Below are 12,939 nucleotides of genomic sequence, written 5' to 3' on the forward strand. Positions count from 1 at the left end.
CCCCCTCCCTTGCGCGTCCGTTCGCGCCCGCCTGGACTCCGCCGTGCTCCGGCGCCTGGCTCGGGAGCCCCACGTCCCTGCAGCCTCCCTTCCCAACTTTGTGCCCGGGAGCCTTGCGTCCCTCGCGGCCGCCTCCCGCCCGTGCCAACTTTCTCTTCTAACCTGTTTCTCCGACCCCGCTGCCCACGCTCCCTCTTGACTTCCTCGTCCCCAAGCCCCGCTGCCTGGTCCAATTCCTCTTCCTACCGATTCGCCCACCCCCAGCCTCGCCTCCTAGAAGCCCCCCTTCTCATCCTCTCGTTCTCGTTTTTTGCCCCCGATCCTAACATCACATTCCTGCGCCCTCTTTCTTTTTGGCTCCCCCATGGCCTCCTCAACCGTTTGCTTCCAGTAATGCCCCCCGCCGTCAGGCCCCCTCCCCACCCGCTTACAGCACTCCCCCCCTTCTTCGCAGCTCCCTCCCTTCGGACCGTATTTGGAGCAGTCTCCTCCTGCTGGTCTCAGATCTCTGCAGCAGGGCAGTTCAGATTTCTCCTGACAGCACTTTGGGGAAGGATTGGATAAAGGATGAAAACGCTTATTCTATAGCTGGAGCGTAGGCTGGGCTTACCTGCCTCCCTGAGGTCATGGGAACCGCTCCCTATCACCTTGACGCTGCTGTTTGGGGAGGTGCTTTCTCTTCTCCGAGATCTCTCAGATTCTCTGCCTCCAGAGGGCCTGAGTTTCCCTGAGTTCTTTGTCCAAGGTTTGTACCAAGTGGGGCCTCTTTCTATCCTTAGCCCAAAGTCCCTTTTAAGTTTTCTAAAGAAACGGCATTGTAGCAGGTACTGGGCCAAGGTTTGTCATTTTCTGTGCTAGTGGCTTCTAGGCTAGCCTTTAAGGAAATGGATCTCTCCCAGCTACTCCAGAGCCTCTTATTATCTGAGCAGACATTCCCCCCCCCCACACACACATACACACCTCCACTGGTGTTTAACCACTTTTGAAATTTAAGTCTTTCAGTGTGTCTTTTGTGTAGGATTAGGTAAGCAGCTGATCCTTGCCTCTGAAGTCTCAAGGGCCTGTGATTTGTATATTTTATCCTATTTTGGTTAACAGTTTCCCAACTTGGCTTTTTCTGTTAGGATGTTATTTTTGTTTCCAAAGTGTGTTCTTTTGCTATAGAACTTGTGAGCCCAGAGAGATGACATTCCCTTTCTTTGCGAGATAATTTCCTGTCACAAATGTGCCTGTGTACAGAAAGTTAGTGCCTGCCACTAGTACTGTGGACACAGGGCTGCCTCTCCCGGCAATGCCTTGCACTTAGCAGGTGTCCAAAATGTTTGAAAGGGATAGAGAAGGGAAACACCACCAGAGGAAAAATGCTTTTCCCTGGCATCTTGGCCCAGTAGAATAACATTATCCTGGAACTATAGCTGTTCTATTTATTTTTTTCCCCAAATTTAAGCTTTTTAAAGTTTATGTCTTCCATGAGAGACAGACAGGCCCACACACACACACAACACCCCCTGCAGGATCTTGACACATGATCCACCCCAGCTTCAGCCAGCCCCAATCATGGGTGCACACACAGGTCCAGCGTATTTGGAGAGGTCTCTAGACCAGGACCTGGAACCCTCTTAGGTGGTTGAACCTTGCATTGTGCTGCATTTTACCAATGAACCACTATCTGGCCCCTGCAACTTGAAGCATTTAAAAGTTTCAGAACTACTGTGGCCTAGTGGTTAAGGGAGCCAGATCCCACGTGGCTGACCACAGTGTGAATCCCAGTCCTGGCAGCTGGAAAGATGCCGAACATGTCTGCTTGCATACCTCAAATCCTGACAGGATGGAGAAGTGGAGGAGAAGAGGATGCAAAGCGATCATACTCCCTCAAACGGTGCTTTCTCCCTCTCTTTCACTCTGTCTTTCCCCCTGCACAAGCAACTAAAAAAGAAGAAATTCCTAAAGCAACATAGGGTTACTGTAAAAAGAAAATCTACTGTAAGGAAGTGTTGGGTTCAAGCGCTCGTTTCGGTGTGTGTCCTACCTTCATTCTGGTACACCCTTCCAGACCGTGTTCTGTTCATGGATGCAGAGAGAGGGGGACACACAAAGTGATACCCTTTCTTAACATATCGGGAACTTTCTTCTGTTTCAGTATATATAATTTCTCTTAACTGCATAGTTGTCCATGTGGTCCTCTGTTGACACTTGGGCTTCTCCTGTTTTCCGCATTTGTGAATGACGCTAGACAGCCTCGCGCATCTGTCTTCTCATGCCTAAAGTATTTTTGTAGGTAGATCATCGTAGACTCTGGAAACCCAAAGACAGAAGCCAGGCTTGCTGACCCTTGACTAGTTTCACCCCAGTGTTGTCACTTCTGCAAAATATAAACTCTATGTAGAAGCTGTTGGAGTGAGTGCTGACATTTGGCAACTTTTTCTCTTCCCTCCCTTCCCTTTCAGCTCCTCCATTTGTTTTGATTCGGAAGGCTGTGGGGCTGGAGTGGAGATGGGTGTTGAGTGAATTCCTGATGGCTTGTATGTGTGTTTTGCTTCTGACCAGCTGTGCTGTTTTCTTCACTCAGAGGAAAAAGCGATTGTGTTTTTTTTTTTTTCCTAAAGTCGAAATCAGAGCTGTGTGTCTTGTATGTTTTTGGATTCTCCTGTGAGGTTTAATCATGCAAAACATGAAAAAATAATACTGGAACAAATTTTTGTGGGAGACATACAGCTAAATAATGCAAAATAATTCCATGCCATTGGCTTATTCCTCCTTGCATGGTACAGCATGTATCTTTGAAGCTCCCATCAGATTTGACCACGGAGCAACTGAAGGGCCTGATGGCATGGTGAGGTACTGAGAATGCAAGTCGGTGGCACACCAATGAAATAAATGCACACAGTATCCATTGTTAAGACAGCGGGCATGAAGCTGGGTACAGTGTGACCCCACATTAACACCAGCCTGTGACCCTACCTTTTTAAAGATGGTGTGGGTCAAAGGAAGCTAGCAAATCTTAACCTCCTGTCAGTCTGTTTACATCGCCTGGGAGATGTTGGACTTGAGTTCAAAACCCCTTTGCACTGGGTTTGCCTCTGCAAGAGCTGATGGAGACATACAATGTTTCTGCTTCTGAGAAACAGAGTGTTAGCCTTGCCTACCCCCTCTGACAATTGATCAGCTCAAAGAGGATACTATTGTTTGAAAATAATTTATTAAAATTCACAGAGCACACAGAAGGTGATGGTGCTGGTAAAATTCAATACATGACGTCAGAACAAGGGACCTTTGCAAGGCATCCAGCTTGCTTACTTTGTGACAGAATAGTTGTGACAGGACTTTCTGAGACATTTTCAAGCAGCCAAAGGAAAAAAAAATCTTGTATTTCCCTGTTACTTCTTCCCTCTTTGTCTCCAGCATATTTTTTTTCTCTTCCCTAAGGATTGCTTTAAAATGCAAGGGGTTGTGGCTGAATTGCCATCTCTGTGTTTTTTGTCCTTTATTTGGACTAAAGACTGTGCAGGCTCTGACTTAAGTCCAGGTCTTGGTTTCTCCTCGGTCACTGAAGTCTTCAACAGCCTGCTTGGAGGCTCCCTCACATGGAAGCACCTCCTTAAACATCTTGAATTCATTTCTTTCCTGTGGATTAAGATTGAAGCCTCACTGACTAATAAGTGTTTTAAGAAGCCCTTTTCTGGGACCAGCAGTTGGCATAATGGCTGTGTCACTGGACTCCCACGTAGTTGACTGGGGTTCGAGTCCTAGACCCAGTGGCTTAAATTCACACTGGGCGTGTGTGCATGCATGCCCAACATCCCGAGAGGAGAATGGAGAAGGGATTGTGGCATGGCCATGCCCCCTGGGAGGTGATTTCTCACTTTCTGTCTCTCTGATGAGCACAAGCGCCCTATAACAAAAACCTCTCAAGAAAAAAAAAAAAAAAAGCTCTTTTCTAAATTCACCTGTCATATTAAACATGCAAGGATGAGAATTATTAAACTCCCGTAACTGTATCAGATACTCCTTATCAACCTGGGGGCAGGGGATGGTTTCCAACATGTATCTTCTCCTACCCTTCCCATTAAGTCACTCAGGTGCTTGGAGGAGAGTCTGGTTTTACCATCAGTTCTCTCTGAGCTTTTTAGAATGGAAACTAGCCTTCAGAGGACCCTTTTTTCCCCAAAGAGATTTTTTGCTATAGGGTGCTTGTGCTTGCCAGAGAGACATAAGAGAAAGTGAGAAATTACCCCCTGGGGGGATGGCTACACTGTAGTCCTTTCTCCTCCATTCTCCTCCACACAGCTTCTAGGACTCAAACTTTAGGACTTGAACTTGAGACCACGTATGAATCCAGTGCCTTAACCACTATGCCACCTGCTGACCCCCCTCAGCCCCCCCCCTTTCTTAAACTCACATCTCTTTCCAGCTAGTGATCAATCTTTATCTTTTCCTATTTTCATTCACTAAATGCCTTTTTTATGTCAAGCACTGTTCTAGGCTTTGGGGATGAAAAAACAAGACAGAGAAGGTGTGTCCTTAGGCTCAGAAACTGACAATCCAGGGGAAAGATAAATAAAAGCCAAACTCTGAAAGTGACGAAATAAGAGCAAAGGTTGATTTGACAGTGAAAGCAAGGAGGAAGGGAGTTTTAGATGCGGTATTCAAATAAGGCCCTCTTTGGGAAAAACATTTTAGCTGAGATTGGAATGACGAGAAATAAAACCACTAGGCAGACAACGAGGGAAAAATGCCACGGGAACAGCAAGCACAAAGGCCCTGGGGTGGGAGCGCGCTGGGTGTACTCACAGAAGAAGGAAGGAAATGCCGAGAGGAGGCAGAGGGCTGATTGCATTAGATCTGGCACCTGATCTTTTTCCAAACTGCAGGAAAGTCAGCCTACCTTCCTTGTTTGTAATTCCTCATTTCTTTTTTTTTTCTTTTTTTCTTTTTTTTTAAGAGGTTTTCGCTATAGGGCGTGTGCGCTTGCCAGACAGACAGAGAGAGACATAGAGACAGAAAGCGAGAAATCACCCCCCAGGCGGGATGGTCACACCGCAGTCCCTTTTCCTCCATTCTCCTCTCGGGATCTTGGGCACGCACGCACACGCACCCGGCGTGAGTTTTAAGCCACCGGGTCCGGGACGCGAACCACGGTCGACTACATGGGAGTCCAGCAACATAGCCATTACGCTAACTGCTGGTTCCCGTAATTCCTCATTTCTGAACCCTACTGGACTCTCACGTATTTCCATGCCACACAGTGGACACCGTCCTCCACAGGGCCTCCAGTGGCCACACTGTGCCCACTTACAGAGGCGAGGGCTCTGGGCACTTCAGAAGTGGTTTGGCAACCACAATTTATTAGCACTTCCGGCTTGAGCAGGAAGTACTGTTTAAGAGGTTTTCGCTATAGGGCGTGTGCGCTTGCCAGACAGACAGAGAGAGACATAGAGACAGAAAGCGAGAAATCACCCCCCAGGCGGGATGGTCACACCGCAGTCCCTTTTCCTCCATTCTCCTCTCGGGATCTTGGGCACGCACGCACACGCACCCGGCGTGAGTTTTAAGCCACCGGGTCCGGGACGCGAACCACGGTCGACTACATGGGAGTCCAGCAACATAGCCATTACGCTAACTGCTGGTTCCCGTAATTCCTCATTTCTGAACCCTACTGGACTCTCACGTATTTCCATGCCACGCAGTGGACACCGTCCTCCACAGGGCCTCCAGTGGCCACACTGTGCCCACTTACAGAGGCGAGGGCTCTGGGCACTTCAGAAGTGGTTTGGCAACCACAATTTATTAGCACTTCCGGCTTGAGCAGGAAGTACTGGCCTGATTTTACCCCTACTCCTTGCCATGTTAATTGCTATTATTAACACTCTACCTTTTCTGTCCATTAATTAGGACTCACTTGTGGAAGAAATCCAGCCTTAGCTTGTATAACCAAAACAGGAACTTGATCATCCGCAGAGCCTTGCTCAGGTAAGGCTGGATCTGGCGTTCAAACCATTCTGCCAGGATCTCGTCTCCCCATCTGTTGGCCTTGCCTGCCTCTGTTGAGGTGCATTCCCAGGCAGGCTCTCCTCAGGACTGCAGGGTGACCACTGACAGTTCCAGGCTTACTTCCTGCCACCTTCCTGCCCACCTGGAAAGAGACTTTCTTTGATAGTTGTGCAGAAAGCCTGGACCTGGGCATTCATTGGCTCAGCATGGGTTCGGCTCTTCCTTAAGCCATCATTGGCTCAGCATCGGATAGGCCCGTCCTTGTCATTGGCTGATGTTGAATTAGGCCCGTCCCTAAGCCAGTCCCTGGTGGTAGACTGGAGTAGGCTGTGCCTTTTTCCAGATGCAGAGACTGTCATCAGATCCATTTGAACCCAGAGGAATGAGAACAGGGTTGGTTCTTCCAGGGGCATATAGGCATGCTGCCCCAGGACTAAGGGAGGATGAACATCGGACTGGGAACAAACCTACAGATGAACGCCTTTCTACTACGTTCAGCTTTTCTGCCGGAGAAACTGTTCCTGGAAGTGGCCTGTCTTCTCCGAATGAGGGAAGGGAGAGGAATTAGGAGGGAGAAAAGCTGTGGATGGGAGTGCCGACTAAGGTGGTGTTCGCAGTGAGTGCTCGGATGTAGATGAACTGGGCAGAAGTGGTCGCGTCTGCATCCACACTCGCGGAGTCGGCCTGGTGGTTGGTGTTCTTAGCCAGAGATGTAGCGGGTTGGCTCTGTCTTGCAGTGCTGGGTTTTGTCCATTCCTTTGTCACCAAGGACAAACACTGTGAACTCCTAAGGGGAGGAATGGGCTTTGAATACGTCTTATTTAAATTCCTAATGACCTTTGACAAGCTCAGAGCCTCGGGACTCTCAGAAAAAAGCTACAACGACAGGGGCTTCATATTTCGACAGGGAGTCTGCATGCTGCTAGCTCAGCTGGTAGTATTTGCTTCCCTCCCCTCTGCCTCCGATGTCTCAAGGTCCTCAGAGCCGAGGTCCATGCCACCCACACCTCCAACTCTGGAGGTTTGTTCTTCTGCAGTTCTCCAGAATTCCATCGGCTTCCTCTGCCTCACGTCCACCCCTTCCTCACTCGTTTAATCCGTCCTCCATGCAGTTGCAGCTCCTGCTCACACTCCGTGCCCACAGCTGGCATCTCGTGTATTTCCCAGTCCTTATCTCACCAGCCCCCGTGTTGCATCCTCATAACTGCGGGATGTTCCCTTGTTTCCATTTAAACCATCTACTCCCAGGACAGCTGGCTCTTCCTGCTTCTCACCTCTCTCTGTTTCTTTCCGTCCTACGAGGACTGTTTCTTTCCCTGCCTACCCTTCCAATGTCGGAACTGTCCCCTCAATTCCATGAATAGTCTCATAGTCTAATGGTCTAAGTGTTGCATTTAACTGTGTCGCAGACATGTCAGACAAAAGTATCCAAAACTGCTTATGTCCCCCCAACCCATCCGCTCTAGGGTTTTGCTTCTAGTATTCATAAGCTCATTCATTTTATGAGAGACAAGGAGAGGGACACACACTGCAGGGCCGCCCCCTTTCCCCCAGCTTCCCAGCAGCCCAGATCATGGGCAGGTGCACGCACCAGGCATGTACAGGTTGCTCTGGAAACCAGACCCCTATCTTTCTCCCATATGGCTTCCAGCATTGCGAGTGTTAGCCCTGTGCCACTGGGCCCTTTTGGAATTTTTTTACTTTTTAAATCTCTGGTGATGGGGACATTGGTGGCACTTGGTATTATAAGCGAGAGCCCCAAGAGATGTCTCCATCTTCTTTTTTTCTTCCTCTTTTTCCAAATGTCATAATAAATCATCACATGCTGGTGATTTTTCCTTCTAAATATTTCTGGAATCCATTTCTCCCCACTTCATCTTCATCCCACTTTCTAATTTGGGCCAGCTTGCTCTCTTTCCTTTGGCCACCTCGATGAGCTGTTTAAGCTGAAGAGACCATCGCGGCACTCTCCTCCTCCATGTCCTCCTAGACTTCTTCCAGTTTCCCCTTCAAACCTGGCTTTTTCTCCCCTTCTTTCACTATTTAGCATCCACTTTCCCCATGAGTCACCTTCTAGTGCCTTCCTGTTCTTTCTCATGTAGTTTGTGTGTCACCTCTTCCAGGAAGCTTTCCTTGACTGTCAAGATGAGTTTGGGACTCCATAAATATCCTGGGGCACTGATAGAAATATTTATTATCTTGATTGTGCAGATGGTTTCTCAGGTATGCACACATGTCAAAACATACCACAGTGCAAGCCTGAATAGATGCAGTTTGGCTCAGCTGGTAGCATACTTCGTAGCAAGCTGGACTGCAGTGCTCGATTCCACACGACTAGCTGCCAGCCAGCTGCCAGTTCAGATCCCTGGGTTGGCCTGAAGACACACTGTGCTCATGTGTGCTCACCCAGAATCCTGATAGGCTGGAGGGCTGGGGACAGGGTCACAGCATGACGGGGCCCTGGTGAGGGTTTCTCTCTGTCATGGGTAGAAAACACACACACACAGAGTTTTTTATATGTCAGTATCCTGTGCATATTTCCGTTTCACTCAGCTGTGCAGATTTTTGTTTCATATAGTTTTATTTTATAGTCTTTTCCGTGTAATTTACACCCCTCCTCGTTTTGCAGGAAAGCAGGGGTCTCAGACACATCTTAGGATGTCCTAGGTCCTAGGTCCTAGGGTAGGTGCCCAGTAAGTATTTGTGGAGTGAGTAAAGGAAGACTTGCTATTAAGTCATGGCAAGTTATGAGTAGACAGACTGTCTCTCATCTGGGTTCAGTTACCAGGTGTTGGCAGTACTGGATCATTTAAACCACCATTAAGTCCAGAGAATTTTTTCGCCACTGAAGTTCAACTGTTCAGTAAGATATGGGTAATGATCTTAAAACCTCTCTCCCAGGCACCATGCTGCAAGAAGAGTGATCTCTTTCCCCGTCTCACAATGGAGGACTCAGGGAAGACGTTTGGCTCCGAGGAGGAAGAAGCCAACTACTGGAGAGACCTGGCGATGACCTACAAGCAGAGGTCAGCCCCCGAGAACAGCAGCACCCGCTTAGCACAGGCCCCTTTTGTACCGGGCACGCAAAGGCTTTCTCTTACACTCAGAGCTGTCCGTGAAAGCAGCTTTGATCACCCACCACTTGACAGAGAGGAAACTGAGCCTCTGTGTAGGCAAATACCCTGCCCGAGGTCACATAGCCAGTCCGTGGCAGAGGTGGGATTTGAACCTCAAGCCTGTGATCCTGATTGTCCTGCTCTGCTACTTTCCATCTCATTTTCTGGAGGGTTTGTTTTTAATTGAGTCCCCAGTGCCAGATCTGTTAAGTTCTTTGTGTATGGGGGAATCACTGTTCTTTCTGCCCAGCAGTGTATGTTGTTGCAGATTTTAAAATCTGAAGGGAGGAGTGCTGCCAACAGAGTTTTGCCACACCATGGTCCTCCTACCAGCTTTCCAGCCAGCCAGAATTGCAGGTGCACAAGGGCTCAGCATACTTAGGTCAACTTGGGTTCCGAACCTTGGCCTCTCATATGGCTCCAGATCATCGTGCAGCGGCTCTCTCCCTCCAGTCAGAGTGGCCGGGCCTTCGTGGAGTCTTACACTCCACATGGAGGCTTATTCTGCTCTCTTTAGATCCTTTTTAAGTTTAATTTAAGATTCAGGCTTACTATTTTTTTTTTTTGAGAGGTTTTTGCTATGAGTTTTTTATATGTCAGTATCCTGTGCATATTTCCGTTTCACTCAGCTGTGCAGATTTTTGTTTCATATAGTTTTATTTTATAGTCTTTTCCGTGTAATTTACACCCCTCCTCGTTTTGCAGGAAAGCAGGGGTCTCAGACACATCTTAGGATGTCCTAGGTCCTAGGTCCTAGGGTAGGTGCCCAGTAAGTATTTGTGGAGTGAGTAAAGGAAGACTTGCTATTAAGTCATGGCAAGTTATGAGTAGACAGACTGTCTCTCATCTGGGTTCAGTTACCAGGTGTTGGCAGTACTGGATCATTTAAACCACCATTAAGTCCAGAGAATTTTTTCGCCACTGAAGTTCAACTGTTCAGTAAGATATGGGTAATGATCTTAAAACCTCTCTCCCAGGCACCATGCTGCAAGAAGAGTGATCTCTTCCCCCGTCTCACAATGGAGGACTCAGGGAAGACGTTTGGCTCCGAGGAGGAAGAAGCCAACTACTGGAGAGACCTGGCGATGACCTACAAGCAGAGGTCAGCCCCCGAGAACAGCAGCACCCGCTTAGCACAGGCCCCTTTTGTACCGGGCACGCAAAGGCTTTCTCTTACACTCAGAGCTGTCCGTGAAAGCAGCTTTGATCACCCACCACTTGACAGAGAGGAAACTGAGCCTCTGTGTAGGCAAATACCCTGCCCGAGGTCACATAGCCAGTCCGTGGCAGAGGTGGGATTTGAACCTCAAGCCTGTGATCCTGATTGTCCTGCTCTGCTACTTTCCATCTCATTTTCTGGAGGGTTTGTTTTTAATTGAGTCCCCAGTGCCAGATCTGTTAAGTTCTTTGTGTATGGGGGAATCACTGTTCTTTCTGCCCAGCAGTGTATGTTGTTGCAGATTTTAAAATCTGAAGGGAGGAGTGCTGCCAACAGAGTTTTGCCACACCATGGTCCTCCTACCAGCTTTCCAGCCAGCCAGAATTGCAGGTGCACAAGGGCTCAGCATACTTAGGTCAACTTGGGTTCCGAACCTTGGCCTCTCATATGGCTCCAGATCATCGTGCAGCGGCTCTCTCCCTCCAGTCAGAGTGGCCGGGCCTTCGTGGAGTCTTACACTCCACATGGAGGCTTATTCTGCTCTCTTTAGATCCTTTTTAAGTTTAATTTAAGATTCAGGCTTACTATTTTTTTTTTTTTGAGAGGTTTTTGCTATAGGGCACATGTGCTCGCCAGAAAGAGAGAGACAGAGAGACAAAGTGAGAAATCACCCCCCAGGGGGATGGCTACGCCGCAGTCCGGGCGTGAATTTAAGCCACTGGGTCCGGGACTTGAATTGTGGTCGACTACATGGGAGTCCAGCGAGATAGCCATTATGCTAACTGCTGGTCCCCAGGATTACTTTTTTTTCCTAATTTCTTTTTTTCCTTATTATTTTGTTTAACTTTATTTATTTATTTATTTTTCTTTCATTTACTTATTTTTACATTTTTCCACATTTACTTTACATAGCAAAAAATTTTAGCTCATACTCCATAATTCTTGACAGTTTACAAACAGCTTTCAAAATTTCAAAATACTGAATTTAAAAGAGAATGTTCAAAATATGTCTTATAATTTTGTATAATTTTATAACTCTATAACAACAGAAGCAGTATGGTTTCAAATTATTTATTTATTTTTAATTTGACCAAAGAGGGACAGAGAGAGAGAGAAAGTGAGAAAGCAAGCTACCAGGTCTCGGACTCGAACCGAGGTCGGCTATGTGGGAGTCCAGTGCTCCTAATCATCTCGCCCCCTGCCAGCCCCCAGAAAAACTTCTTGAATTTTAAGGATCGAGACGCCCGAAAGGGCATTTGGGATGGGCAAGGGCAATGAGAGTGGCACTATAAAAGTGCACATTAGAATCATGCCGTTTTTGAGGTATCAGTAAATCTGCCCAGGATACAAAATCCAAACTATTAGATCATCGGGACAGTCATGATGTATTTTTCTGTTTTTCTCTGCAAAAATGCATCATGACTTCCCCAACAACCCAATATGTTTACTACGTGTTGGGTTCGAAAAATACATGAGGAATGAATGAGTGAATGGTGAATTGGTACAGAGAAAGGATTTGGAGTCAGGCACACCCAGGTCAGATCAAGTTCTGTTCCTGGCTTCCCACGTGACCTTTACACAAGCAGTCACTCATCTTGTCTACTCCCAACCTTCACGCCTATGCAATGGGAATGCTGGTACTTTCTGCCTCTAACGGTAGTTAAGAGGCGTTCTGCCCACGACACGCGGTGGCTCGATGCCCAGCATGTGGTCAGCGCTCAGAAAAGGATCGCCTGACTTGGCGTATCTCTGATGCAGGGCAGAGAATACACAGGAGGAACTTCGAGAATTCCAGGAGGGAAGCCGAGAATATGAAGCCGAATTGGAGACGCAGTTGCAACAGATTGAAACCAGGAACAGAGACCTCCTTTCAGAAAATAACCGCCTTCGCATGGAGCTGGAGACCATCAAGGTGAGGGAGAGGGACCTGCACGTAGAGATGTGACAGCCTTCAGCATGGAGGTCGTGCGTGACTGGCAGAGTGAGGAGCCAGGGCAGGCTCACTCACCTTCAGGCCTGCGGTGCATGCCATTGAACTGTTTTTTTTTTTTTTTTTTTTTTTTTTTTAAAAATTAAAGGTGCCAGCAGGTGGTGTGGTAGGGAACGCTGGACTCCCACGTGGCCCATCACAGTCTGAGTCCTGGACCTGATGGCTTGCCTTCTCACTTTCTCTCTCTGTCTCTCACTCTGTCCCTCTCAGTTCAAATTGAAATTAATTAACCAATTAATTTAACCAAATAATTAATTTAAAAATTAAAGGGCTTGGGCTAGTCAATGGCATGGTGGTTAAGGCTGTGGATCCCACCTGGCTGACTGCGTGGTTCGAGGTCCAGACCGAGTGATTTGAAGGACACACCAGACGTGTGCATGTGTGCCCAAAATCCTGAAAGGAGAATGAAGAAAGGGCTGTGGTATGGCTGTCTCCCTGACGGGGACATTTCTTTCTTTCTTTTTCTTTTTAAATAATTATTTATTTTATTTATTCATTTATTTATTTATTTATTTTAGTTTGATCAGAGAGAGACAGAGGGTGAGAGTGAGAGAGAGAGGAAGTGAGAAAGCAAGCCACCAGATTCAGGACTCGAACCCTGGTCGGCCATGTGGGAGTGTCCAGTGCCTTAACCACCACGCCACCTGCTGGTCCCCGTGGGGGGGGGTTTCTTACTTTCCCTC

The 12,939-nt window shown here is 47.7% G+C and overlaps 1 protein-coding gene across 3 annotated transcripts in view; it reads left to right on the forward strand.

Annotated features, from left to right (window-relative positions):
• The first annotated feature begins 726 nt into the window (after positions 1–726).
• Positions 727–12,939, forward strand: part of NDE1 (nudE neurodevelopment protein 1) — a 30,599-nt gene continuing 18,386 nt past the window's right edge. The window contains exons 1-4 of one of the 3 annotated variants that reach the window (XM_014587085.2): positions 727–745; positions 5,893–5,970; positions 8,893–9,017; positions 12,025–12,178. In XM_014587085.2, coding sequence (XP_014442571.1) covers positions 8,935–9,017; positions 12,025–12,178 — 237 coding nt within the window. In that variant the 5' untranslated portion in view covers positions 727–745; positions 5,893–5,970; positions 8,893–8,934. Of the gene's footprint in view, positions 746–5,892; positions 5,971–6,604; positions 6,622–8,892; positions 9,018–10,084; positions 10,210–12,024; positions 12,179–12,939 lie in introns of those variants that run through there. The other 2 variants (XM_006146564.2, XM_014587086.2) reach the window with 2 other exon arrangements.

The sequence above is a fragment of the Tupaia chinensis genome, unplaced genomic scaffold, assembly GCF_000334495.1.
Source record: "Tupaia chinensis unplaced genomic scaffold, TupChi_1.0 Scaffold000182_1, whole genome shotgun sequence".
Lineage (NCBI taxonomy): Eukaryota > Metazoa > Chordata > Mammalia > Scandentia > Tupaiidae > Tupaia > Tupaia belangeri.